Genomic DNA, 25,228 nt, shown 5'->3' with positions numbered 1-25,228 from the left:
TTGTAGCCAATTAGTTACTCATGCTGATTTTGACTCTGATCATGTCCCTGTTACATTTCAAATATCGCATGAAGCGTTTCTCAATCCTATCAGCTCCACTTTCAATTATTTACGAGCCGACTGGAATATATATAAAACGTATGTTGACTCTAATCTTGATGTTAACATTTCTTTAGAAACTAAACTTGATATTGACAATGCTCTTGAAACTTTAACAAATTCCATTGTTGAAGCCAGAAGCATTGCAATTCCAAAATGTGAAGTAAAATTTGAATCCGTGATTATAGACGATGATCTTAAACTCTTGATCCGTCTTAAAAACGTGAGGAGAAGGCAATTTCAACGCACTCGTGATCCTGCTATGAAAATTATATGGCAGGATTTGCAGAAAGAAATCATGAAACGTTTTGCAGATTTAAGAAACAAAAATTTTGAAAATAAAATTTCTCAATTGGACCCCGGCTCTAAGCCCTTTTTGGAAATTATCTAAAATCTTGAAAAAACCTCAGAAGCCAATACCGGCATTGAAAGAGGAAAACAAATTATTACTAACTAATTGCGAAAAAGCTCAAAAACTTGCTATGCAGTTTGAAAGTGCGCACAATTTTAATTTAGGACTTACTAGTCCAATTGAAAATGAAGTTACTCAGGAGTTGGAAAATATTCTCAATCAAGAGAACGTTTTCGAAAATGCCTGGAAGACTGATTTGGAAGAAGTGAGAACTATTATTAAAAAATTCAAAAATATGAAAGCTCCTGGCGATGATGGAATTTTCTACATCCTCATCAAGAAACTTCCAGAAAGTAGCTTATCATTTTTAGTTGATATATTTAACAAATGTTTTCAATTAACATATTTTCCTGACAAATGGAAAAATGCTAAGGTTGTTCCAATTTTAAAACCAGACAAAAATCCTGCAGAAGCTTCTAGGTATCGTCCAATCAGTTTGCTTTCCTCCATCAGTAAACTTTTTGAAAAGGTTATTTTGAACAGAATGATGGCCCACATCAACGAAAATTCAATTTTTGCCAATGAACAGTTCGGATTCTGCCATGGACATTCGACCACTCATCAACTTTTACGTGTTACAAATTTGATCCGTTCCAACAAATCTGAAGGCTATTCTACTGGTCTTGCTCTTCTAGACATAGAAAAAGCATTCGACAGTGTTTGGCATGAAGGTTTGATTGTAAAATTGAAAAACCTTAATTTTCCAACATTCATTGTTAGAATAATTCAAAGTTATCTGTCAAATCGTACACTTCAGGTTAATTATCAGAACTCCAGATCTGAAAGACTTCCTGTAAGAGCTAGTGTTCCCCAAGGCAGCATTTTGGGATCAATATTGTACAATATTTTCACATCTGACTTACCTGAGCTACCTCAGGGATGTCAAAAATCTTTGTTTGCGGATGACACAGGCCTCTCCGCCAAAGGACGAAGCCTGCGTGTCATCTGTAGTCGATTGCAAAAAAGTTTGGATATTTTTTCATACTTGCAAAAATGGAAGATTTCTCCTAATGCTTCCAAAACTCAACTAATAATATTCCCACATAAACCAAAAGCTCTTTATTTGTAACCTTCAAGTAGACATGTTGTCACGATGAGAGGGGTTCCAATAAATTGGTCAGATGAAGTTAAGTATCTAGGGCTCATGCTAGATAAGAATTTAACTTTCAAAAATCACATTGAGGGCATTCAAGCCAAATGTAACAAATATGTAAAATGTCTCTATCCCCTTATTAATAGAAAATCAAAACTTTGTCTTAAGAACAAGCTTTTGATATTCAAATAAATTTTCAGGCCAGCCATGTTGTATGCTGTACCAATATGGACTAGCTGTTGTAATACCAGGAAGAAAGCTCTGCAGAGAATTCAAAATAAAATTTTGAAATGATAAGAAATAATGAATGTAATGTTTGGAATGATACTAAAAAAAAAAGTGTCTATCCTCACTGTCTCCGTCTTCAGAGGCACGGAAGCTTCCTCCAATGACCTGCGATCGATTCTAATAAGGTCAATATCGTACTAGTGCATGTGCGACCGTGTGATGATAGTGCCGTTTCTCTGCACGCCAGATCTCCTAATAGCACCCTCGAGTGCAATATTGAACAGTAAATTTGAAAGTGCGTTTCCCTGCTTAAGTCCGTCTAATGTCGCTAACGAGGTCGACACCTCGTCTGCAATCCGAACAGTTCATTTCGAGCTATCTAGCGTAGCACGTATCAGCCTAATTAGTTTCGCCGGAAAACCATATTCAGGCATTGCCAGCCACAACTTATTTCCTTTCACTGAATCGTACGTCGCCTTGAAATTCATTAACAGATGATGAGCCTGTAAGTTATACTCCCGGGATCTTGGATAAGGATGGAAATCTAGGGATCATAACAAAATCCACGATGCATCGCGGTTGTTCTTTATCGTTTTTTTTCTGGCAAGAGGTCTCTAATATCCTATTTTTTGACGGCAAAGTCAGGGACACAGCAGTGGAAGACAGCGTAATGGGATTCGGAGTGAACAGCAGCAGCAATAAAGCACACGCGAGAACTACGTTTAGAATCGTTTAATAAGCGATAATGAAAAAACACAACTGATTGCGGGAAGCGCTACTTTTGGAATGAAACAAATTGACTTTCGCCTTTCACTCGTCTTGCAGTCGGCTCAAGGTAGGGGTGCACACGAAGGTGCGCACTGTTGAATGGGATGTGTGTAGTGGTAGACGATGTACATTTCCACACTCCTCCTCATCGGGTATCCGCTTCACACGTCGTCCACCATCCCGAGCATCTCGAAGAACTGCTTGTGCTTCTGAGGGCCCAGAGGTTTTGTTAAGACGTCGGCCACCATAACTTCCGTTGAACAGTACACCAACTTGATCTCCTTCTTCTCGCTCAACTCGTGAATGAACTTCTCTTTGGTGTTGATGTGTTTTGACCGACGATTCGCTCTCTCTGTCTTCACGAACGCGAGACATCCCTGGCTATCCTCATTTATGACCGTTGGCTAGTTCTGGATTTCTCCTAAATCTCGCAGAAGCTGCCGCAACCAGATAATTTCTTGGCAGGCTTCGGAAAGCGCAACATATTCCGCCTCCATTGATGAGAGCGTTACGCACGACTGTCGGCGGCTAGCCCAGGATATTGCTCCGCCACCGAAGTAAAACACGGAACCGGATGTTGAAAACTTCCTGCCGAGAATCGCCGTTGCAGCCGCGATATCCGGCCTAGCTATGACCGACAGGTACAGTAATCCTCCAACCAAACTTATGTACATGGTGACATCTTCGAGCAACTTGCTGGTTTCCTGCGACTTTAAGTACCCCGGATCCATGGGACACTTTGCTGTCTTGGCTTGACCCATGCCGTGTTTGTCCAACAACTTCTCAATGTATTGCTTCAGCCGGACCTGGTACGCTCCGTCCACGTGACGCACCTCCAGTCCAAGGAAGTGCCGGATCTCGCCAAGACTGGTGATTTCGAATTCCTTGGCAAGTCCTTCGTAAACACGCTTCACCTCCGCTTCTTCGCTCGATGCAAGCAGCATATCGTCGACATAAACTAACAGGAATACCTTCACATCACCATCTGTCTTCACGTATAGGCACTGGTCCGCTGACGATACCTTGAATCCCAACTTGACCAGAACATCGTTGAGCTGTTTGTTTCAACAACGTGCCGATTGGCGCAACCCATAAATGCTGCGTTTGAGTCAGCAAACGAGCTCCTCCTGTCCGGTTGCTTTGAAGCCAGGTGGTTGGCGCATAAAAATCTCCTCATCTAACGTCCCGTTAAGGTATGCGGTCTTAACGTCTAGATGGCGGACCGCTAGTGTCCGATTCGCAGCTACTGTCAAAAATGCTCGCAGTGTCGCTTGACGAGTAACCAGTGCGAACACCTGGTCATAATCGACCCCGAATTGTTGAGTGTATCCCTGCGCCACCACTCTCGCTTTGAACTTCACTACTTCGTCGACTTCGTTGCGTTTAAGCTTGAACACCCATTTGGATCCGACCAACTTGCGTCCTTTTGGCATGTGATATTTTCCGAGCATGTTTCTTGAATTCCTGCAATACTTACTTCAGGGATTCTTTCCGGATTTTTTTTAAGCTCGTTGGGAATCTCCTCCAGATGGAAATCCTAGCTGCGCCCATGCCGAGGATTTCAACATAGGAGCTGGAAGGAGGGCATACATACCCACGAAAAGGTACAGTTTTCTGGTTGGATGCATCGTTATTCAAGACTCTGCACGTCCCGGGACCCGACCTACCTTACAACACCTGCCAAGGAAGGGTGCAATGTTTAACCCAGCAGAGGACAAATGAAAATAAACAGTGCACATTCGTGTTCGCATGCCATCTATCCATCCACAATGCAGTGGATGCAGCTAACCAACCATCTACTACAACATACTTTGAGCCAGTCTATGCTCAAAGTGCATAAAAGCGACTGTTCTGTACGTGTTCGTTGGTTGGTTGGTTGCTGCTGGAACAAGTCCAAGTGGCAAAAAGTACGCACTCCAAACTCCCGATTGTTTGCCAACCTGTGAAATAATGGTGGGCGGATTGTGACTGTGTAGTTTTGCAGCTTCTGTGTATTTTTGCACGTTTGATGAAATTGTTCTTCAGATGTGCGAGCAGAGATAACACGTTATATATTCCTGGAGTATTTCCGGGGAAAGTTTACGCTCAGCATAATTATACGGTCTTTCTTTGTGATAGAAACTGTAATGAATGTGTCGAAATGGCTCGTAAAAAGTCCAGACCACCTAGAAGTAATTTTGTAGTTGTGCAATTTGCAAAAAACTACACTATTTTTCATAGGTAATATCAATAATTTCAAGTAATTTTTATTGGAACATCCAAAAAATTTAAAACTCTTGTTGGCTGATATTCTAATGAAGAAAAAGGGAATACTGAACTGCTTTTTTTCTACTACTACTTACTACTTTTTTTCATTTTATTAGTATACCTTTAAACAATATATTCATTTCTTTTATCTGGGTAATCTGTGTTAGGCAACACTATCATCCGACTTTAAGCTTTCATTAACAATTTGTTCACAGCATATTACATTTCATTTGCCGTAGCAGTTCAGACTTTTCACAGGTGAGTTGATTTCCTGCTTAAAGAGACAATCATTAACTTAACCTAAATATATAACGCATCAATCGTGGCAATAGAAGATTGTACCGATTTTTGTCTGAAATTATTGATAATTTATCCGACATTCGTTTCAATGCTTCAACATTGAATATTCTATGCATCTCATAAGTACCAAGGAATGTTAAAATCATGATGATTATCGATTAATTTTTAATATATATCCCAGTCGGCTCGAAAATAATTTAAAGTGGAGCTGATAGGATTGAGAATCGCTTCATGGGATATTTGAAATGTAACAGGGACATGATCAACCATTTTTCTACAAAGGTGGCTAAGACCAATCAATCGGGTTTCTAGAAGAGGAAAAACATGTAGGGCTATCAGGGTATTGAACTGAGAAATATCCTGAAGAGCACTAGTCAAATTAAATTCTGCTGTTGAAATTACTTTGCAAATTATTCAATGAGCGATGTTTGGCATTAAAGTCACCAATGACAAAAAAATGACTTATTGCGAGTCAATCTCCGCAAGTCATTTTGAAGCAAATTAATTTGCTGCGCAGTGAATTGAAAAGGCAAATCGGCAGCTTCAAAAGTGTATTTATCAAGCTGTATTTCAACAGAAACACCCAAAATTTCAAAAACTTTGGTTTCAAATGACGAAAAAGTTAATGTTTTATACGCCTATGACTGATTATTGCAATTCCCCCACATCAAGTCGATCATTTCGATAAACAAAAAAGTTTGGACTTCTTTTGAGTTTGCATCCAGATTTCAAATGAGTTTCAGTAAAAATTGCTATATGTATGTTGTTAGCTGTTAGAAAATCAAACAGCTCGTCCTCTTCACCATTTAACGAAGGAGAATTCCAATTTAAAATATTTAAAACACTGTTTGGATTCATTAGAGAAACGTAATCTGATAACAATTTCATCAGTAAATTCTTAAACAAATTGGAGTGCTTCAGCCATTGTGGTAGTTTTGAAGATTCCATCAATCATTTGATTGAGTTGTTTAGTTAAAAAATCAAAATTAGAGGCAGACATTTTAATAGAAGCAGGGGCATTTTCTGATGATTTTTATTCTAGTTAGCCGTTAACAAAGAGACAGAATAGGAGTAGCCTGCAGCGCTAGGGTTGGGTCGGGTCTGGGTTTTGAAAAACCCACTTGACCATCTCTTCTATTAACTGAGAACTGTCTTTGCCAATCAATAATTTCTGCATTCGTAATCGTTTGGCATGCACGATGACACTCTTTGCCTTGGAAAGCCGAGAAAATCTTCGTTTACAAATAGATTCTAGACCAGTGGGATTTTCACTTACCATCCTCAGCTTGGTCTTTTTGAATATCTGCACCTTTACCGCAACGTGTTTTTGGCAGATTCCTAGAGATAAACTCTTGACCAATCCTTAGCAAATTTTCCGAAATCCTTAGTAAGTTTTTGGTACGATTTATGGTGAATTTATAGAGATCCTTGTCGAGTATATACAGATCTCGTTTAGATGTTGGAAGTAATTCTAGGGCAATAGCATAATTAGGGACATAGGGTAGGTGTACCAATTATGGATGCAATATGTCAACTGGATGGATAAAAATCAAGTTTTAACCGCCTTTCTAGAACGTAAGCATGTCTTGTTGGTGTTAATTACTAGTTTGAAGCCTTGCGAAACAGTTGAAATAAACAGTTTTAGTACTAAATTTACTTTTAGCTTCAAACAATTGGTTTTAAAAAACGTTGTCTTTGTACCAATTATGGCAATAGTGTTCCTAGCATTCGACATAAAAGTGTACCAATTATGGACTACCGAATAATTGCACGAAATGAATTCAAATGCCATCCAGAGCGAATGATAATGCAACGCTAATATGTAATAAAGTAATTTCACATAAAATTTTCAAAAAAAAAATGTGTTAAATAGATGTAAAATCAATTTATTTGAATGGGTTCATGTGAGCAAATTATTTTTTGAAAATGAGTCTAAATGTAGTGAAAATGCAAATTATTATACAAAACAGCATTAATGAACTCATTTTACCTTTCCAGTGCCTAATTTTAACGAAAAAGTAGGGAAAATTCAAAAATCGAGTGTCGCTGAAAACCCCTCTCTACCATGAAATTAGCATCTTCCGCTTGCGAACGTTTTCGAACGTGTGATTGAAAAATCTTAGTAATTGACTACAAAACATGAAGATAATGCCTTACCGAACCGTCCCGTCGTGGAAGTCACCCGTAAAATAGCTTTACTTCTTATATTTCACTGATCAAAAAATGTAAACAAACTGCCTCCAGAGTATAGCCATAATTGGGCTCTCATACACGCTTTGTACCAGTTATCGACATAGTGGAAATAACACGATTTCCAACTTAAAACAGTAGATTTGATTGCTCACCAGCTAAATCTATTCATTTGTTTTCACTAGGCAATATACGTTTATCGGCTGAAGCAGTTTTTCCGGATGAAAACATAAATTTCGTAAAGGATGTTCTTTAACAAACTGCTAAGAAGGTGACATATGTGTGAGGCAAAATTTTCAAATGTTCATTTCTCGAAGCCTATTGCACGAATGATCTCATCAAGGTTTAGTTACCATCAAATACAAATAGGTTTATCATTCCTGTGAGTATTAGCCTTTATATTCTAGTGAAACAATAAGAAAAATCTCTTTTTGTTCCCACTATTGCCATAATTGGTGCTATAGCCATAATTGGTACTTCTACCCTATCCTTAAAAGTGATGATGTATTTTTAAATAAATCTAGAGCCTCTAGCAATCACATAAATTCCAGAATAAGCGGCAGAAAATCCTGATAATCAATTCCTACCTCTTCTATTTTTATCTATATTTGTCACCACTGACCTCGAATTACCACGACTGTCTTGGTAAATAAACTGTCTTGGTGTATAAAAGTACAAGCATTCGAAATCGGCTCCGTAAAGAGTCCAACGGGATTGAGCCTCGAATAAAGGAACTACAGTTAACTCTCACTTACTCGATATTCCGTATCTCGATATCGAGTTAGAGAACCATAGTAAAAATTTGTTTCCATGGCTAACTCGATGTAAGGGACCAGTTGTAATCGCAGTTGCACTAGTTGTGTGTTCTGTAACTCGATACCTCCCTAACTCGATGGTCCCTTCAATATCGAGTAAGGGAGAGTTGACTGTAGTTAAAAAAGTCTAGACTTCAACGTTTCACTCTCGAGGAACGACGGATGTTTGACGAATATATTATGAACTTATATACAGAAAACAAAGGTAACTTGACGTAACGTGCACTTCAGTTGAGATTTTGTGATCCGACGCAAGAAAACTCTGAAGTGTTTGGGTTTTTGAAGATGTGCTCGCGACTAGTCGAGTACTCATTGATAGAAAATATTAAATGTTTATTGCTTATCTGACTTAAGCACAAACGATTGCACTGTGGTAAAAATAAAACTCAATCAAATAGTTGTCAATTTGAAGTTTTTAAGATAGTTATTCTATTCATATCTTTAATGCCATGATTTTATTTTATCTACATTCTTTAAAGCTGATGAAGGGTAGCTTAATCATGTTTCTAATAATAATGTTCGGTTCTATACCGTTAGACCGTATGCCGTAAGGCTGAAAGGGTCGTTCGGTCGAAAGGGTCATTAGACCGAAAATGGTTGATAGTTCTAGTGAACCGTAAAGTTGAATGGATAACTACAGTCGACTCTCCACATGTCGATGTTCAACTTCTCGATATATCTCCCTATGTCGATGATTCTGCATACATTTTCACTCTCCTTGGTGGTAGGTCATTTGACATAAAGTCGTTTGGCATAAAACCGTTTGGAATACGGCCGTTTGGTATAATAGTTGTTTGGCATAATGAGTCTGAAAGCAAGGATATCTTAAGATGACATCCGTTTTCACGTTTCTATTGAATCCCTCTGACGACATCAGGCTTATTTTGGAGTCAATTGATACAAAATGACACTTTATTCAACAATCATACGCTCTTGATTGAACTTAAGCATATTAGGGAATTTATTGCCAATTGTATTTTATTCTTTTTAATATATTTGAATCCTCTGAGCAGAATTTTATTATTAATCTAGAAAAACCCCTTCGTTCAAATATTAACTCTTGTTTTGAGTTTCGCTATTGGAATAAATTTTTGCACTGAAGATTTTCAGTCCAGAGTTTCCAACTCCAGTTATCAGCGAAAAGAGAAATCGATTACTGCAGTCGATTCTTTGTTTTATTATGCAGTAATAATTGTTGACAACCAATCTTCTATTGTTTTATTCATAAACGTTGCCTTCTGTTAAATATAGGCGGCTCTCTACATTTGTACTATTATAAGATAAATTTTAGTAAAGCTAAATGTTAACCATTTTTTATATATTGCTGTTTTATCATTATGTTTTATCAATAAATTTTCGCAAGCCGTGCTGTTAGAATGATTATTACTTTAGAACCTGCTAATATTTTAACATATTATGAAAGCAAACACACGATGATTCCGAGATATGCTTCAATCACAAAATTTCCCTCTTTAGATTGTTTTTGAAGCGAACACCACGCTTGTTAAGGAACTACCATAAATTTTTGCTATGGGCTCGTTGGTGTTGATCTCGGTAAAAGCTAAAAAAAATCCCATAATCATTCTAACTCACTCATTATGCCAAACGGTCATTATGTCAAACGGCCATTATGCCAAACGACCATTATGCTAAACGACTTTATGCCAAACGTCCTTATGCCAAACGACTTTGAGTGCTTCGTGAAGCCCAAGCAGGACAGCGTCGTCCGATAGATTTGGCTCACGGTTTCGCGCGTGTTTTTGTCGCCGGGTTTTTTTTTTTTTACACGTATCGTTATTTTATACAATCCGATGACCCTGGAGGGATCGGTTTTGCTTTTGACTGGTTATTGAGCAAAAATATTACTGCACAATCTACAAGCATTTCGCGAAATACTATTTATACTATATATAAGCTATTGTTTCTCTTTTGATTGCCGGCATTCAAAAGATTAATTTGAAAACGCTTAAACAACAAATATTTATGGTCTATCGTCAGCTTTCTAGGCGAATCCTGACAATATACCTTCCTCAACCTCCAACTCCGTAGCACTTATGAGGGTGTCGCTGAGTCGGTGGCCTCTCATTAAGTAAGTGCTACATCAACATTTCCTTCCCCTATCCCAAGTTACGGTAAAGATGGGCGTGGCCGGGAATAGCGATATTCATGCTTTTAGTTTTCTTGTTTATGATTTGAACAAGGTATACTCCCCTGCCTTGTTCTTGAAAGTAGTCAGGATGAGATTATTAAAAAGAAACATGAATGTTGCTAGTATCCAATCTACGAAGTATACCGTAACTACGCTAACGCTAACGCTAACGTCCTTATGCCAAACGACTTTCTGCCAAACGTAGTACATTCCTCTCCATATCTCGATATCCTCCTTACCTCGATGTCTCCCAATCTTGATGTGATTTTCATTCCCAATTTTCTCTCAGTATGTCGATATGCTCCTTATCAAAGGTTACTAGACTACACTGAAACAAGCGTTGCAGTAATGAGAATCATGAACGTGTTTTTAAATTTACAATTCCAACCACGATTGAGCTATCATGAACGCTTTTTATTTGCGTCTTGTTCCCTCTCAATCCAACCGCGTCGATAGCAGAGCGGCTAGCGTTCGCGCTTGGCAATCGCCAGATCCTCGGTTCGATTCTGGTCTGCTGCAAGTTTTTAACCATGATATAGTAATTTTTACTATACAAATGGTGCCATGGTGTAAAATGGAATGCACAAAATATTCTAAATAAATGCGAATTTAGTCTGCACAAATCAAGTGGCGTTGTGTATTTAATTTAACCCTCTAATATAGTATTTTCAACCGCAACGCTGTTCTCAGTGTAGAGGTTTGCGCTGCCGCGCCACGCCGACGTCGCCGTTTTTTCTTCACGCCGTCGCCACCGAACTTTTTTCGGTTACTCAAAAATTGTCACGCCATCTATCTCAAAATTATCACGCCGTTTAGTTTTTCGGTATGCAAGGCGACCGTTCAATAAATGCAAAGCTTATTCAATATCACATCATTCACATTCGATGTTGTTTCTTGTTTAGAAGAAGTTGAGTCTTGTATACATTGCTCAAGACTGCCGTTAATGTAGAAATACGCGTATCAGTGACACTTTTGACCATGTTTGAAGTTTACTAAGTCGACAAAAATGCCACAGGGCTTTCAGTTTTAAGGTTGTTCCTATCTGGCATTTCGGAAGACACAAGGAAACCAAAATACACCCAAAACTTCAGTCTAAATCAAAGGGGTGTGACAAAATTTCAAAAACCGTAAAAAAATGTTAGTTGGACTTGAACTAACTAAAAAACATTTAAAAATTGAGTATATATGTGTTTCTGGCCTTAACTTAAGCGTTTTGAACTGAAATTGGGACGGGGCTTTAGGGTCCTATTGATCTCCTGGAACCTTTGCTAGCCCTTGATTTAGTGTTTTTTCTTGATAATTATTTACTTTAAATGTGCTCATTTGAAAAAAAAAACGTCAAAGATTTTTTTTTCAAAATTCGCTAGGAATTCTTCAAGCAAATATTCTAAAACACACAGCGAGAAAGCTGATGTTTATGATGATGAAAGTTCTTCATTTAAATCTTCCAAAATGGAAAAAGAATCTAGAAGCTTTGAATGTTTCAAATTACAAAAAGTGCTGTTGTGGAGATTTGTTTTTCAAATATATTAAATATCTGCCCTCACGACATCTTGATGCTGAAGACAATCTTTTAACAGATTCACAAATCCACAAATATGTATTTCCTCAATAAGCCCCTTCGAGGATTTCCTCCCGAAACTCCTCCTGGCTTAAGTGTTCATACAAGCACTTTTATAGCTATCAACTGAGAGCTTTCATTGCTAGTTGAGCATTTATACATGTACATACATGTACATATGGGTATGTCTATCTTGTCGTGAATTCGGGGTTCTATAAAATGTATTACACCTTACATTTTTTAATCACGTTTCGTAAATTTAAATTTCAACTCCCACGATTTTGGTTTCCATCAAACAATTTATGAATATATGCATTTCTTAAAATGTGTCGTCAGTAAAAAAATTGCCCTTTGTTTTGTATGGCCAGCAAACACAACTCGGTATTTTTTTCTGGAGATCGGTCTGGTAAAAAAATCACCGGATTTTCAACTATCAAAAAATTGCCCTTTGTTTTGTATGGCCAGCAAACACAACTCGGTATTTTTTTCTGGAGATCGGTCTGGTAAAAAAATCACCGGATTTTCAACTATCAATGTTTAAAGAATCATCAATCCCGAAATTGAGGGGAGATCGTGTGGTATGAAACTTCAGACACTTTCAGATTTAAAAACCAAATGTTTGTGTTTTTTTTTCATAATCACGTCTTAAAACTTGTTGCTTAGAATTAACTAGGATTTATAAGGAAAAATAAATTGATATTGAAATAAATGATCAATTTCGTTCGAAGTTTTTTATTAGGACTCACTCTAATATTTCATAACGCTATTTTTCACAGTCATTCACTCCCTTCTTAAGTTTATTGTCTGGACATGCTATGGACATTGTATGAGTTCCATTTGGATGTTAATAGTACTAATTTATTAAGTCCAACATACTTTGTGGCACCCTCTATCTAAATGATGACGTCTTCGGTAGAAACCAAAATTTGGCCTAATTGACATAGTTATGAGCTTCTGTGTAATAATAGTTTTAATTTGGTATTAAGCTTTCAAGTAGTTTGATTCTGTTCTTATACATGGGAAACGTATTGTTTTTTAATGCTTTTGATCCGAATTGAAAAAATGATCAACAAAAAAATAATATTCCTGAACGAATAATATATTTTATCTGGAAAAGAGAGATTGAAATTAAGCCACGCCGATTCACGCCGCCGCTGAAAATGAATTCAGCGTGACACCGATCAGTTCTGATTCGACGCACACCTCTAATGATGGGGAACGGTCTTTAATGGAAATCATCCGTCCGCAATTCCAGAATCCTACAGATAACGGTGGCTTGGTTCCGGGTATTGGAATATTGCCCGGTTTAGACCGGTCCAAAAGGGAATTTATGTGAATGCACAAAAAAGTCCTCCGGTTTGGGATTCCGAAGGTTAAAAAGAAAAGGCCCAGAAGTGGACCTATTCCAGGAAATTAGCACACTTTTTATCTCTCTCTTCCTTCACAAAATTAAGGTGAAGATGAATTGAAGCCAAACTTTAAATTTTCAAGAGCACAAATCTGGAGAACCAAACACCCCTTTGAGCTGAAAACTTAATCGATTGGTCACCACCAACTAGGGACCTCTTGAAAATTTGAGGTTTGGCTTCGATTCATCTTCACCTTAATATTTAGTTACATAGAAACAAAAGACTTACCTTTTATTTTGAAATCCTATTCAACAATAGGGATTGAACCTTTTGCTCGATGGTTCTATTGTTTTAGCTGTATAACAAAGACACATTATAATTTTAATCACATTTTACATTTTTGTAACTATCCGTACTTTTAACTGTTTATCGTACTAAGGACTGTTCATTTTATAAAGTGGACACTTTGTTTATGCTATAACTTTTTTATTTATTGATAAAATCGTAATCGATTTTCTGTGTATCGTTGACCTATTATTCTAAAATGCTATAAAAATATAAAATCTTTAAAAATGCTTTTGGTTGAAGAGCTAAATAGTTTTTCCAAAAACTCTTAAAAAAAGCTGTCCGTCAAAGTTTTTCGCAAAACAAAAATCCTTATTTTAATGAACAAATTGTATGTTTGTATCCTTTACTATTCTATTAAAGGTAACCCGACTAGAGGCATGTAACAAAAATATAATAAAATTTTATCAGAATATGATATGCATATCATATTATGATATAATTTTATTACGCCCCGTTATCCACAGAACATAATAAAACAAAAATATAACATAATGTGTTTTATTTCCCTTTAAGATATTTTTTTGTTCATTTTTTACAACTTTATAACAAAATAAATTGATAGTTATGCATTTCAATACTATACAATATTATCGTATATCGAACAGTATTATAATTTTGATACTTTGTATCAAACATTATAACTTGATTTGATATGTTTTTGATAGAATCAAAACACATTTTGTTATGTTTATGTTACTATTCATACACTTTTTGTTATAATTTTAGTTATTTTAACAACATCCTGCATCAAGTTTGTAACAACCTATGTTCGAAAAAACCTTATAACATAATAACATGTGCTGATATAATTTTGTTATGTATCTTTAGTCGGGAAAGCTTTAAAAATATCAATTATATTCCACCATTCTATGACATTAGGTAACTTTAGTGATTTACCCATTTATGGCCAAATTTGCTGATACACCATCCTTTCACTCCCAGCAAAAGAGAACAGTAAAAAGCGTGTTCAAAACTAGTTTGGATTACTAAAGAAACTATATTAGTATAAACGAAAGCTAAATCGTGAGATTAAACCACAGTCTTAAGTATAAATTTTACTGTTTATGGTAGTTTTACTAAAAAGTCTCATACTTTTAAAATCATGTACGCATATTTATCGATCTACAGCAAATTGTAAACAGTTTTCTCCGAATTTTTCAATTGGTAATCTCAGAATAACATATTATGAAAATAATATGTGGAAAATAAAATCGATTTTATTACAGCAGTGTTGCCAATTTTGATGATTGTCAATGTACTTTGATAGGTCTTCTAAGAATAGAGCAATTGTGTTTCTGTTGTGCTTTGAATGTGACGTGGGGACTTACTAAGTAACTCTATGAAGGCGTAAGTTATTTTTCATATTAATACTATACTAGGACTTCCGTCAGAACGTACTTTTACACAAAAAATTCTACTCATATCAATTCCCATCAAATTAAAAAAAAATTTCTTTAAAAATATACGGGAAAATTGATTTTATTATATCTGTAAAATTGTTGCTCCAAAAATAACTTGATTTTTTCCATCAGGCTTCTGATTGATGATGCTTTCGAAGAACAAGCCTTTTTTGAAAATAGAAAATATAAATTATCGAATTTTCCAGCCAATTTCTTACGATCATTGATTTTGATAACCTCAAAAAATCGACCGATCTAATCGTTGTTCCATATTCGTGTGAAATTTAATTATTTTGGGGAATTTTTATTATCACAACATTGTACAATGCTAGTCGAACGATGTGCAAAAAACCGATTGAAATTTCATTGATTAATAAGAAAGATACAGCATGCATAAGGTGTCCACTTTATAAAATGAACAGTCCTTATTTAACACTTGCCGCACTATTAGCTTTAAGATTTAACTAGCTTTTACGATTTTAACTAACTTTTTAAGGACTGTTCATTTAAGAAAGTGGACACGTGTTTTTTTGCAGTAAACTGTTTATTTTCGAACAAATTCATGAGTTTACCTAAAATACATGGAAATCAACGTAATTTCGATCAAATTCACATAAATTTGAACTTTTATTGAGCATTGCTGGAGAATGCTCTCACTTTTCTTTTGATACCTCCCATAAAATTCTGCACAACTTTTTTCGGAACTTTTCGAACTGCTGACCACATTTTCTTGAAAAAATCGATGGAGCTTGCTTCTCTTCCAGCCTTCTTAAAATGCCGTTTGATTATTGCCCAATATGTTTCAATGAGGCGTAGTTCTGAGCAATTTGATGGATTCGATCATTTTTCTACAAATTCGACTTATTCCTTCTTGAGCATCTCCAAAGTAGCTGAAGCATAGTGAGCCGATGCTAGGTCTGGCAAAAACAATGGAGGCATGGTATGCTTTCAGAAGATGGACAGAAGCCATTTTTTAATGCATTCAGTTCTGTAATTTTCGCCGTTGATTGAACCCGTCGTGAAATATGTAGTACTTTCATACCGCAGGAGCAAATTGCTTGCCATACCAAATCATTTTTCCCAATTTTTTCTGTTGGGATGTATCGTACGTCGTCAGGAATATCTGTTTTGGCCACAGCGTTGAAAAAATTCAATTTGGACACTTCGCGATTTAAGCCAAATCTCGGAACGGCAGTTTTTCTGTACACCATTTGTACAGAAAAAAATTGAGAGTCGCCATGTCAATTCGACCCATCGTTTAGAATTTATATTTTTTTTATGTCAACTTTTGTCTGCTGTCAAAATAAACACTTGAGATCACACTGAAACAAAATGTTATTTCTTTTTATGGAATTTTTACACCAAAATGCTAATATTTAGGTGTCCACTTTCTTAAATGAACAGTCCTTAGGTCTTAAAGAAAAACCACAAATTAATTATATACACCATAGTTTGACACATTACGTTTTTTTTTACTTTTTAATAATACACGGCGCGCACTGCTATTATCCGTAATAGACACGAAAAGAATGAAATGAATTATCCCTGGAATTCTATGCTTGAATATCCAATTTAGATTGCCAACCCCAGTAAAATTTTACTGGGTTTGGAACTACGATTTTTTCGGTAATTTATACGATTACCGAAAAAAAAAAACAGTAAACCAAAATATGTTTTGATTGATGGGAATTACTGACTTAGTCAGTAAAATTGCAGAGCGTTTTCACTGGCTTTCCAGTTTCGCATGCTTCATGCTTTGTTTCTCGGGATACTGTTTTTTGCAGAAATCAATACAAATTAAAACCCAATCGACACGGACATGGACATCGACATGCATTTTTCGTGAGAATAAACATCTACGGTATGCTCATATCTCAGTGGAAGTAATCGAAAAATGTATGAAAAAATCATTATTTGATTGGTTTCCATACAAGAGGCAAACTCTTGTATGGAAACCAACCGAATTTACCAACGTAAGCAGTTAAATCGTGCTGAGCCTTTTTGGTCGCTTAAACTGGTTGAGTTTCTCACTGAATTCCGACTACTTACCACGAGAAAACGCAAAATAGGTGCATGAAAAGTTTGGTTGAAATTCGCGATGACGAAGGTAATTACCCCAGTTGACCCTAAGCGTGAAGCTCCGATTTCTTTACATGGCAAAGCATAGGAAGTAAATTTTCAAAATTCAAAACATAATGTAATTAAATGCTGTCAAGTGTACGGGGTTAGATTTATGATAAGCTATAGAATCCGCAGAATATTGAGGAAAAATTACAAAAATCAAAATAATGTGTCTATAATGTAGTCCATCAAAAGTCTATCAACATGTACTGAAAAGAATTGAAATAGCTATTGTAATTAATATTATATTGGTATTTGAAATTTCACTTCCTTTACCTTACCGGGTAAAACTTTCGACGCTTCACGCATAGAGTAAACTTTTTCCAGATGGCAGCACCGTACCTTCGTTAGAGCGAATAGCTGTGTCTCCCGGCGCCGGACGATTCTACAGCAGGAGATTCTCATTGGACAATTTCCCGCATGCGCATCAGTTTGTTTTGATTTGATATTGACGACAAGTCAGTAAAAAACATCAACTACTGAATAGTCGGTAATTGTTTTTACTGATTTTTCGGCCTATTCGGTAATGCTGCAAAATTGGGTCTGACAGCTACCGTGGTTCAGTAAAAAGTAAAAAATATTACTGAATGTCAGAAGTTTTCAAAAAGTTCAGTATTTTTTATTATTTGCAATGCGTACCCAGTATTAAAAATTACCGAACAAGTAAATCGTGATTGAGTGTGTAGTCATCAGAAAAGACCCGAAGTTTGGCAACTCACCCGAATTGAGGCCACTCAGATTTAGGTTGATAACATTTCCGCGCAGGGATCTAGATTGGCCGACTACATTTAGGTAACTCAAACCGCTGCAAATAAATGACGCAAGTGAGAAAACGTAACGTGTATTACTATAATAACACTTTTGGCTCTGCAATGACAGCAAAAGGTCCCGCCAGTGAGGCTGCCATTTCAATTTTTGAATTTATGATTTGGAATGGAAATAGGATCCTAAAGGCCTGTCCGGATTTCAATGCCAAACGCTTAAGTTTAGGCTAAAAACACATGTTTACTCAATTTTTTCATGTTTTTCTTTTGTTTAGGTCCAAAAAATATTTTTTTAGATTTTGTCACATTCATTGGCTTAAACTTAAATTTTGGGTGTATTTTACTTTCCGTGTCCCTTCCAAAATGTCAGATAGGAACAACCCCGGTGTTAAAACTAAAAGCCCTGTAGTGTTTTTGTCGATTAAGCGAACGTCAAACATGATCAAAAGTGTCAAGGTTTATTTATGGACCAAATTTTTAGATTAAAGTTTAAATATGATGTAGCCGTTATTTGAGCGGGAAAAATTGCTAAAATAGTTGCAGTAACATGCTCTTTCGTGTCATTGAATAAAAACAAGATTTCATTAAACATTTTAGGATCCAATTGGGAATCCACTGGCAGGCGGGTTTAATGTGGTGAGATGTTTGAGAAAAAGCCTATAAAGTATAAAATTTGGAAGCGACGGTTACAAAATTTCGAGTTAATACCGGGGAGAGTCATGAAATGATAAATATTTTCGACCAACTTACTGAAATCTGTAAGATTGTTCTTGATTGTACATGATCCACGTAATGTAGTCGTGATGGAATTTCTGTCAGAATTATTTTCTGATTATTCACCCAGTATGCGTTATGAGTTGTAGAAAATTTCAGCCTCAAATAAGCACTTTTGAGTTCTTGGGAATTTTTAGAAGTTTTAGTTTCCTCTCATACTGCCATAAAATGCACACTTGGTATTCCATTTACTCAACGACCACTTTTGTGGAATGTTACAAATATGCAGTTATGGGCAATGCTTGCGTTATAAAATTGTCACAGGTAGCATTTGAAATGGTTTAATGAAAAATACAGAAATATAGAAATATTTGTTTGCTCAAAAAATACTATTATACTCGATATCAACAAAGTCGTACCAAGAAATACTGTATGGAACACTTCATATTCAAATACTTCACTGATTTAAACACCATTTAAAAATAGAAAATTTTGAAAATTATTACTCTAGAAGCTAATCGATATTAGATGTCAACTCATTTGAGATTTGTCCCCATAAAACAGAGGATTACTGACTGGTAGAGACTGTGTTTCCTATGGTAGGTCGTCGATCATTATCTTTGTACGTTATCATATGACTTAATTCAAGTGATTCGTCTTTCCGGGAAGAGCTTGGGATTAACGGATTTACCTTTACTCGAAACCATCTACTATAAAAGCAACCAGTAGTTCATTCAGTTGATACAGTACCAGTATTCGGCAAAATGTTCACTTCAACGGTGGTTTTCGCATCTCTGATGGCTTTGGCTTCGGCCTTCCCATCGTTGGACAACGGTCGGGTAGTAAACGGACAAACGGCTACCCTCGGTCAGTTCCCATTCCAAGTTCTCTTGAAAGTTGAACTCTCTCAGGGACGTGCCTTGTGTGGCGGAAGCTTGCTGAGTGACCAATGGGTCCTCACGGCTGGACACTGCACAGATGGAGCCAAATCATTCGAAGTCACTCTCGGGGCTGTTGATTTCGAGGACACAACTAATGATGGACGTGTTGTACTGACCGCAACGGAGTACCACCGCCACGAGAAGTACAACCCACTGTTCGCTACGAATGATGTGGCCGTTGTCAAACTACCAACTCCGGTAGCATTCAACGACCGAGTCCAACCGGTAAAACTGCCCACCGGAAGTGATACCTTTACCGACCGCGAGGTTGTCGTCAGTGGCTGGGGACTGCAGAAGAACGGAGGAAACGTAGCGGACAAGTTGCAGTACGCTCCCCTGACGGTGATCAGTAACAACGAATGCTCGAAGGCCTACAGCCCGTTGGTGATCAAGAAGACCACTCTGTGCGCCAAGGGTGAAAACAAGGAATCGCCGTGCCAAGGAGATTCCGGTGGCCCATTGGTTTTGGAAGGCGAGAACGTTCAGGTGGGAGTGGTCAGCTTCGGCCATGCTGTCGGATGCGAGCAGGGATACCCGGGAGCATTCGCTCGGCTGACGTCCTTCGTCGATTGGATCAAGCAGAAGACTGGACTGTGAGCAGGGTAATGAAAAAGCGGTTTGAAACGAAGTTTTTTTATGAAATAAATATTTTTTTTGCATACAATTTTGGTCTACTGTCTGGTCTAAAATTCGAATTGGAGTTCATTATCCTTAGTACAGTCAGGGTTTTTTTACGCGGGGATACATCGGTGAAAATGAAAACCGCTTCAACGCAAAACTCTCCATACAACACGAGCTTTTGTCCTGTCCTCATTCATAAAAAAGAAACATCAAGAGAAGTTTCGAGGTTTCAAAGTTTCTCAGATGTTTTGAAGAGTATGCAAGAGGTTCGGAGGAGTATCTAGGATTCCGAAGAGATTCCCGCGCTTGGCATGGCAATCTCGGTTGAAAGTTTGGGAAAGTTTACTCCTCAACTACAATTTTCCATAAGTAGCATCGTTCACCAACAGGGAGCAATGATTGCCACGTCACCACCGTAATCTGCATACATAATTTATCCCAGCTTTAATTGCTGCAGCCCGCGCATTCTAGCGGTTCCATTTGTGTTTGTGTCGCCATTGCCATTGCCGTCGTCACTCGCACCCTAAACCATTTGTAGTTGTCTCCGTTATCGCCATCCTGTTGCTCGTCCTATCTCTCTGTGGAATCCCTTTTCATTAAAATGGGGATACCGACAACGTGAACAACGCGACGACAACGACACCACGATGCTCATTATCCTGATGGGTTGTGCTGTTTTCTCATTCTCATTTACAATCCAACCGGGACCGACGTGGGCGTGATCCGACCTCAACCCGCTCCTACAACTTGGACAACCGCACAGCAGCGGGAGGTAACACCGGTTACATTGGCGTTATCACCGCGGGAGGTTAGGATAATAAAATGTAACGGTAATTTAGCGAAAGTCAAAAAGCACAACGTTTATGCCCTCCATCCGGAATACTTGTCGCAAATTGTTGTACTAGGTAAGTGGTTCTCCTCGCTGCAATGGGGAAATCAACTGGTGGCAGTGATGGCAGCGATGAAACTAATCTAATTTTCGTTTCTTTCTATTCCACCCATGCAGACGATCTTCCTGATAGAAATTGTGATAGATGTGTTCAATGTTGCATCAGCTACGAAAAGTGGCTGCAGTTTCAAAATTGTTTATACAAGGTGAGTGCTGTACGATTATATTGGGTACTATAAATAAATAAATAAATAAATAATATTGGGTACTGAATTAAAATTGTAATGACTTTATGTTTCCATTCAACAGATTGTTAAGGATCCATTGTTCGAATTAGGGATCACACTATGTATTGTTTTAAATACATTGTTTTTAGCGTTAGAACATCACGGGATGAACGAGAACGTGCGAGACGCGTTAGAGTATGGAAATAGGGTAAGTTATTTATTATATCTTCTCATTGATCTGTTAGTTTTGATCAAAATCTTAAAGAGTTTGGAACCTTCCTAATGTTAGCAGTAAAATAAAAAATAGATCATTACTTTTTCTCAATATAGCAATAACTTTATCAATGTTCATCCAACTTTGATGATTTTACCAAGGTTAAATCACAAATCCGTGGTTTCCAAAAATACCGTCGGGTACCTAAGGTAGCCAAAACAATTGATATATTTTATTCTTCTAATGATGGATGATTAGGTTTAACACGTGATATAATAATAAGATACTATCCTGAGCTGTTTTAGAATATACACTCCCGTGCAAAAGTTTGGGTTCACCCCCTAAAAAGCATACAAAAGTGGTTCGTCCATATATCTGTGACTACACGTCCAATTGAAACCCTCTATGGTGCATTCGAAAGCCAATGAATTCTTAATATTCTTACTTCGTAGGTATTTTTTCAAAACCAGTTTATGAATTGTGTATACTAAATTTTTACTTAAAGTAGTGACATTTTTCAAAAAACACACTGAAAAAACATGGCCGATTTCCTCAGCATTGGATTGACCAAAATTTTAAATCAATGTGTCATTAGATTCTCAATCTTAAATTCTTTGAAGATCGCTAACGAAATTTTGGCGGAAAAATCTGAAAACTGCTCAAAATAAATGAATTAGAATTGGACAATCAAATCATCGTGCAAAAGTTTGGGTTCACCCCTCAGTATGGTGTATCGTGCAAAAGTTTGGGATCAACTGAGCCGCACGCAAATCATTTGTGTCAATATCTCAGCCATTTTTTAGCCGATTTCAATAGTTCATAGCTTTTTCAAATGAAAATAATGGCGCGTACATGATTGGTTTGAGATTCCACAGAATTTTCGTGTTTTCAGTAAGTTCAGGTGAACCCAAACTTTCGCACGATGACTTGAATGACTGTTTCATTGATTTTGAGTAGTTTTCAGATTTTTTCGGCAAAATTTTGTGAGCGCCCTTCAAAGAATATAAGATTACAAATCTAATGACACATTGATTTAAAATTTTGGTCAATCCAATGCTGAGGAAATCGGCCATGTGTTTTGAGTGGTTTTTTAAATGTCATGAATTTAAGTAAAAATTTAGTATACAAAATTCATAAACTGGATTTGGGAAAATACCTACGAAGTAAAAATAACTCATGGGCTTCCGAATGCGTCATAGAGGGTTCCAATTGGACATGTAATCACAGATATATGGACGAACCACTTTTGTATGCTTTTTAGGGGGTGAACCCAAACTTTTGCACGGGAGTGTATGGGACCATTGCGGTCATATGAGTTCCGATGTGATATGAATCCTAAATGCACGCCTAAAGAATTTCACATATTGATAGCTTTCAAAGAAAAAAGACATAAAGCCATAGACCAATAAAGTCACATGGCCAGATCTGAATGTTATGACATCGGTTCCGGTATGCTTAAAATGGAGCTCTTAGTACGGATACCAGAGTATTATGATGATTCTACATTCATGATTTTTCATATTGTGTTGAGAAAAAAAAACAGAATGTCTTTCGAATTAAGGACTTGGTCCCACTCAGGTATTCTGGAATCGCCGAGTGAAAGACGTTACCAAATCGAGATTCTTCCTCTTCTTCTGGGCATTACGTCCTCATTGGGACAGAGCCTGCTTCTCAGCTTAGTGTTCTTATGAGGACTTCCACATTTATTAACTGAGAGCTTTCTTTGCCAAAGTTGCCATTTTTGCAGTCGTATATCGTGTGGTAAATGGCTGGGCATGGCTTACCATTGCTACCTCGCGTACCTAAAGGAGTAAAATAGACCCCTCTGTGCAGTCCTTAGCCTCTTGCCCAGCAACTCCTATCTCTACCTCCTTGCGGTACTGGCCGGGGTACGAATAACCTTAGGGAAGATCGGGTAGCCAACCCCGGTTTGGAACTCTGATCGTATGCTGACAGGGAAGGGGGGGTTTGCTTTTGCTTTTGCTTCTGCAAACCTTGAGCGTCTGTACTCCATGTTAGGAGCGGCTCACAACAGTGTCTGTTCCCCATGTCAGGGGCGGCTAATCATCGTCCGAGTGCCAGAGAAGGACTCTAAGCTAAACTGTGCACTATGGTCCTCCGAACATTTAGGGGATTGGTGTCAGGCAATGCAAGCCAGCCGTAAAAACATCAAGCAACGAATAATCAACGAGAGAATACGAACCGGGACATTCGGTGAAGACCACAGCGACGTAAAGGAACTAGCGATTGGAAGCTCGGTACATGGAACTGTAAATCTCTCAACTTCATCGGGAGCACACGCATACTCTCCGATGTACTGAAGATCCGCGGTTTCGACATCGTAGCGCTGCAGGAGGTGTGCTGGACAGGTTAGATGGTGCGAGCTGCGGCAACACACGTGAGCTGTGAACAGCTTTTATAGTGATGGGTGATATGCAAAGGCGCGTGATCGGGTGTTGGCCGATCAACGAAAGAATGTGCAGGTTGAGGCTCAAAGGCCGGTTCTTCAACTTCAGCATTACGACCACGTTTTGATAGATGGACGACACTTCTCCGATATAACCGACGTCAGAACCTATCGTGGCGCTAGCATTGACTCTGATCACTATCTAGTGATGGTGAAACTACGCCCAAAACTATCCGTCATCAACAATGTACGGTATCGACGCCCGCCTCGGTATAACCTAGCGCGACTGGCCCAACCGAACGTCGCTGCCGCATACGCGCAGCATCTCGAGGTAGCGTTGCCGGAAGCAGCGAGCTTGACGAAGCCCCTCTTGAGGACTGGTGGAGCAACATAAAAGCAGCCATCAACAACGCAGCTAAAAGCATCGTCGGGTACGTGGAAAGGAGGACATGTAACGATTGGTTCGACGAAGAATGCAGGCAGGTTTTGGAGGAGAAGGATGCAGCGCGGGCTGCAATGCTGCAGCAAGGAACGCGACAAAACGTGGAGCGATATAAAAGGAAACAAAAGCAGCAAACCCGCCTATTTCGGAACAAAAAGCGCCACCTGGAATAAGCGGAATGTGAAGAAATGGAACAGCTGCATCGTTCACAAGAAACGCGAAAGTTCTACGAGAAGCTTAACGCATCCCGAAAAGGCTTCGTGCCGCGAGCCGAAATGTGTAGGGATAAGGACGGAAGCATCTTGACGGATGGTCGTTAGGTGATTAAAAGGTGGAAGCAGCACTACGATAACCAACTGAATGGAGAACACAGGCGCAGAAGGTCACGACAGCCAAGGAAGTGACTACGTCAGCACGGCGGTTGAAGGAAACCAACCTGCCCCCACATTGAGGGAAGTTAAGGATGCCATCAACCACCTCAAGGATAACAAAGTCGCTGGAAAGGATGGTATTGGAGCTGAACTCATCAAAATGGGCCCAGAGAGGTTGGCTGCCTGTCTGCACCGGCTGATTGTTAGAATCTGGGAAACATAACAGCTGCCGGAGGAGTGGAAGCAAAGGGGTCATATGCCCCATCTAAAAGAAAGGCGACAAACTGGAATGTGAAAACTATCGTGCGACTACTATCCTGAATTCCGCCTACAAAGTGCTATCCCAGATTATTTTCCGTCGTCTATCACCAATAGGAAATGAGTTTGTGGGAAGTTATCAAGCTGGTTTCATCAACGGCCGCTCGACGACGGACCAAATCTTCACTGTAGCGGCTTATGATAGCATAGACCGCGAAGAGCTATGGAAAATCATGGACGAGTACAGCTTGCCCGGGAAGCTCATAAGACTAATAAGAGCAACAATGGACGGTGTGCAGA

General features: G+C 38.2%; 2 protein-coding genes across 5 annotated transcripts in view; both read left to right on the top strand.

Moving 5' to 3' along the window:
- The window catches only part of LOC5575962 (sodium channel protein 60E), a 798,459-nt gene that overhangs the window by 732,298 nt on the left and 40,933 nt on the right, over positions 1-25,228 (top strand). For all 4 annotated transcript variants that reach the window (XM_021841568.1, XM_021841570.1, XM_021841569.1 and 1 more), the window contains exons 15-17: positions 20,884-21,025; positions 21,127-21,215; positions 21,319-21,444. In XM_021841568.1, coding sequence (XP_021697260.1) covers positions 20,884-21,025; positions 21,127-21,215; positions 21,319-21,444 — 357 coding nt within the window. The remainder of the gene's footprint in view (positions 1-20,883; positions 21,026-21,126; positions 21,216-21,318; positions 21,445-25,228) is intronic.
- Positions 19,290-20,163, top strand: LOC5577569 (collagenase). The gene has a single exon (XM_001663389.2). The coding sequence runs from the start codon at positions 19,323-19,325 to the stop codon at positions 20,094-20,096; it is 774 nt and encodes a 257-aa protein (XP_001663439.2). The 5' UTR covers positions 19,290-19,322; the 3' UTR covers positions 20,097-20,163.

This window comes from Aedes aegypti, chromosome 2, assembly GCF_002204515.2.
Source record: "Aedes aegypti strain LVP_AGWG chromosome 2, AaegL5.0 Primary Assembly, whole genome shotgun sequence".
NCBI classification, from domain to species: Eukaryota; Metazoa; Arthropoda; class Insecta; order Diptera; family Culicidae; genus Aedes; species Aedes aegypti.
This window is presented reverse-complemented; position numbering and strand designations above follow the sequence as displayed.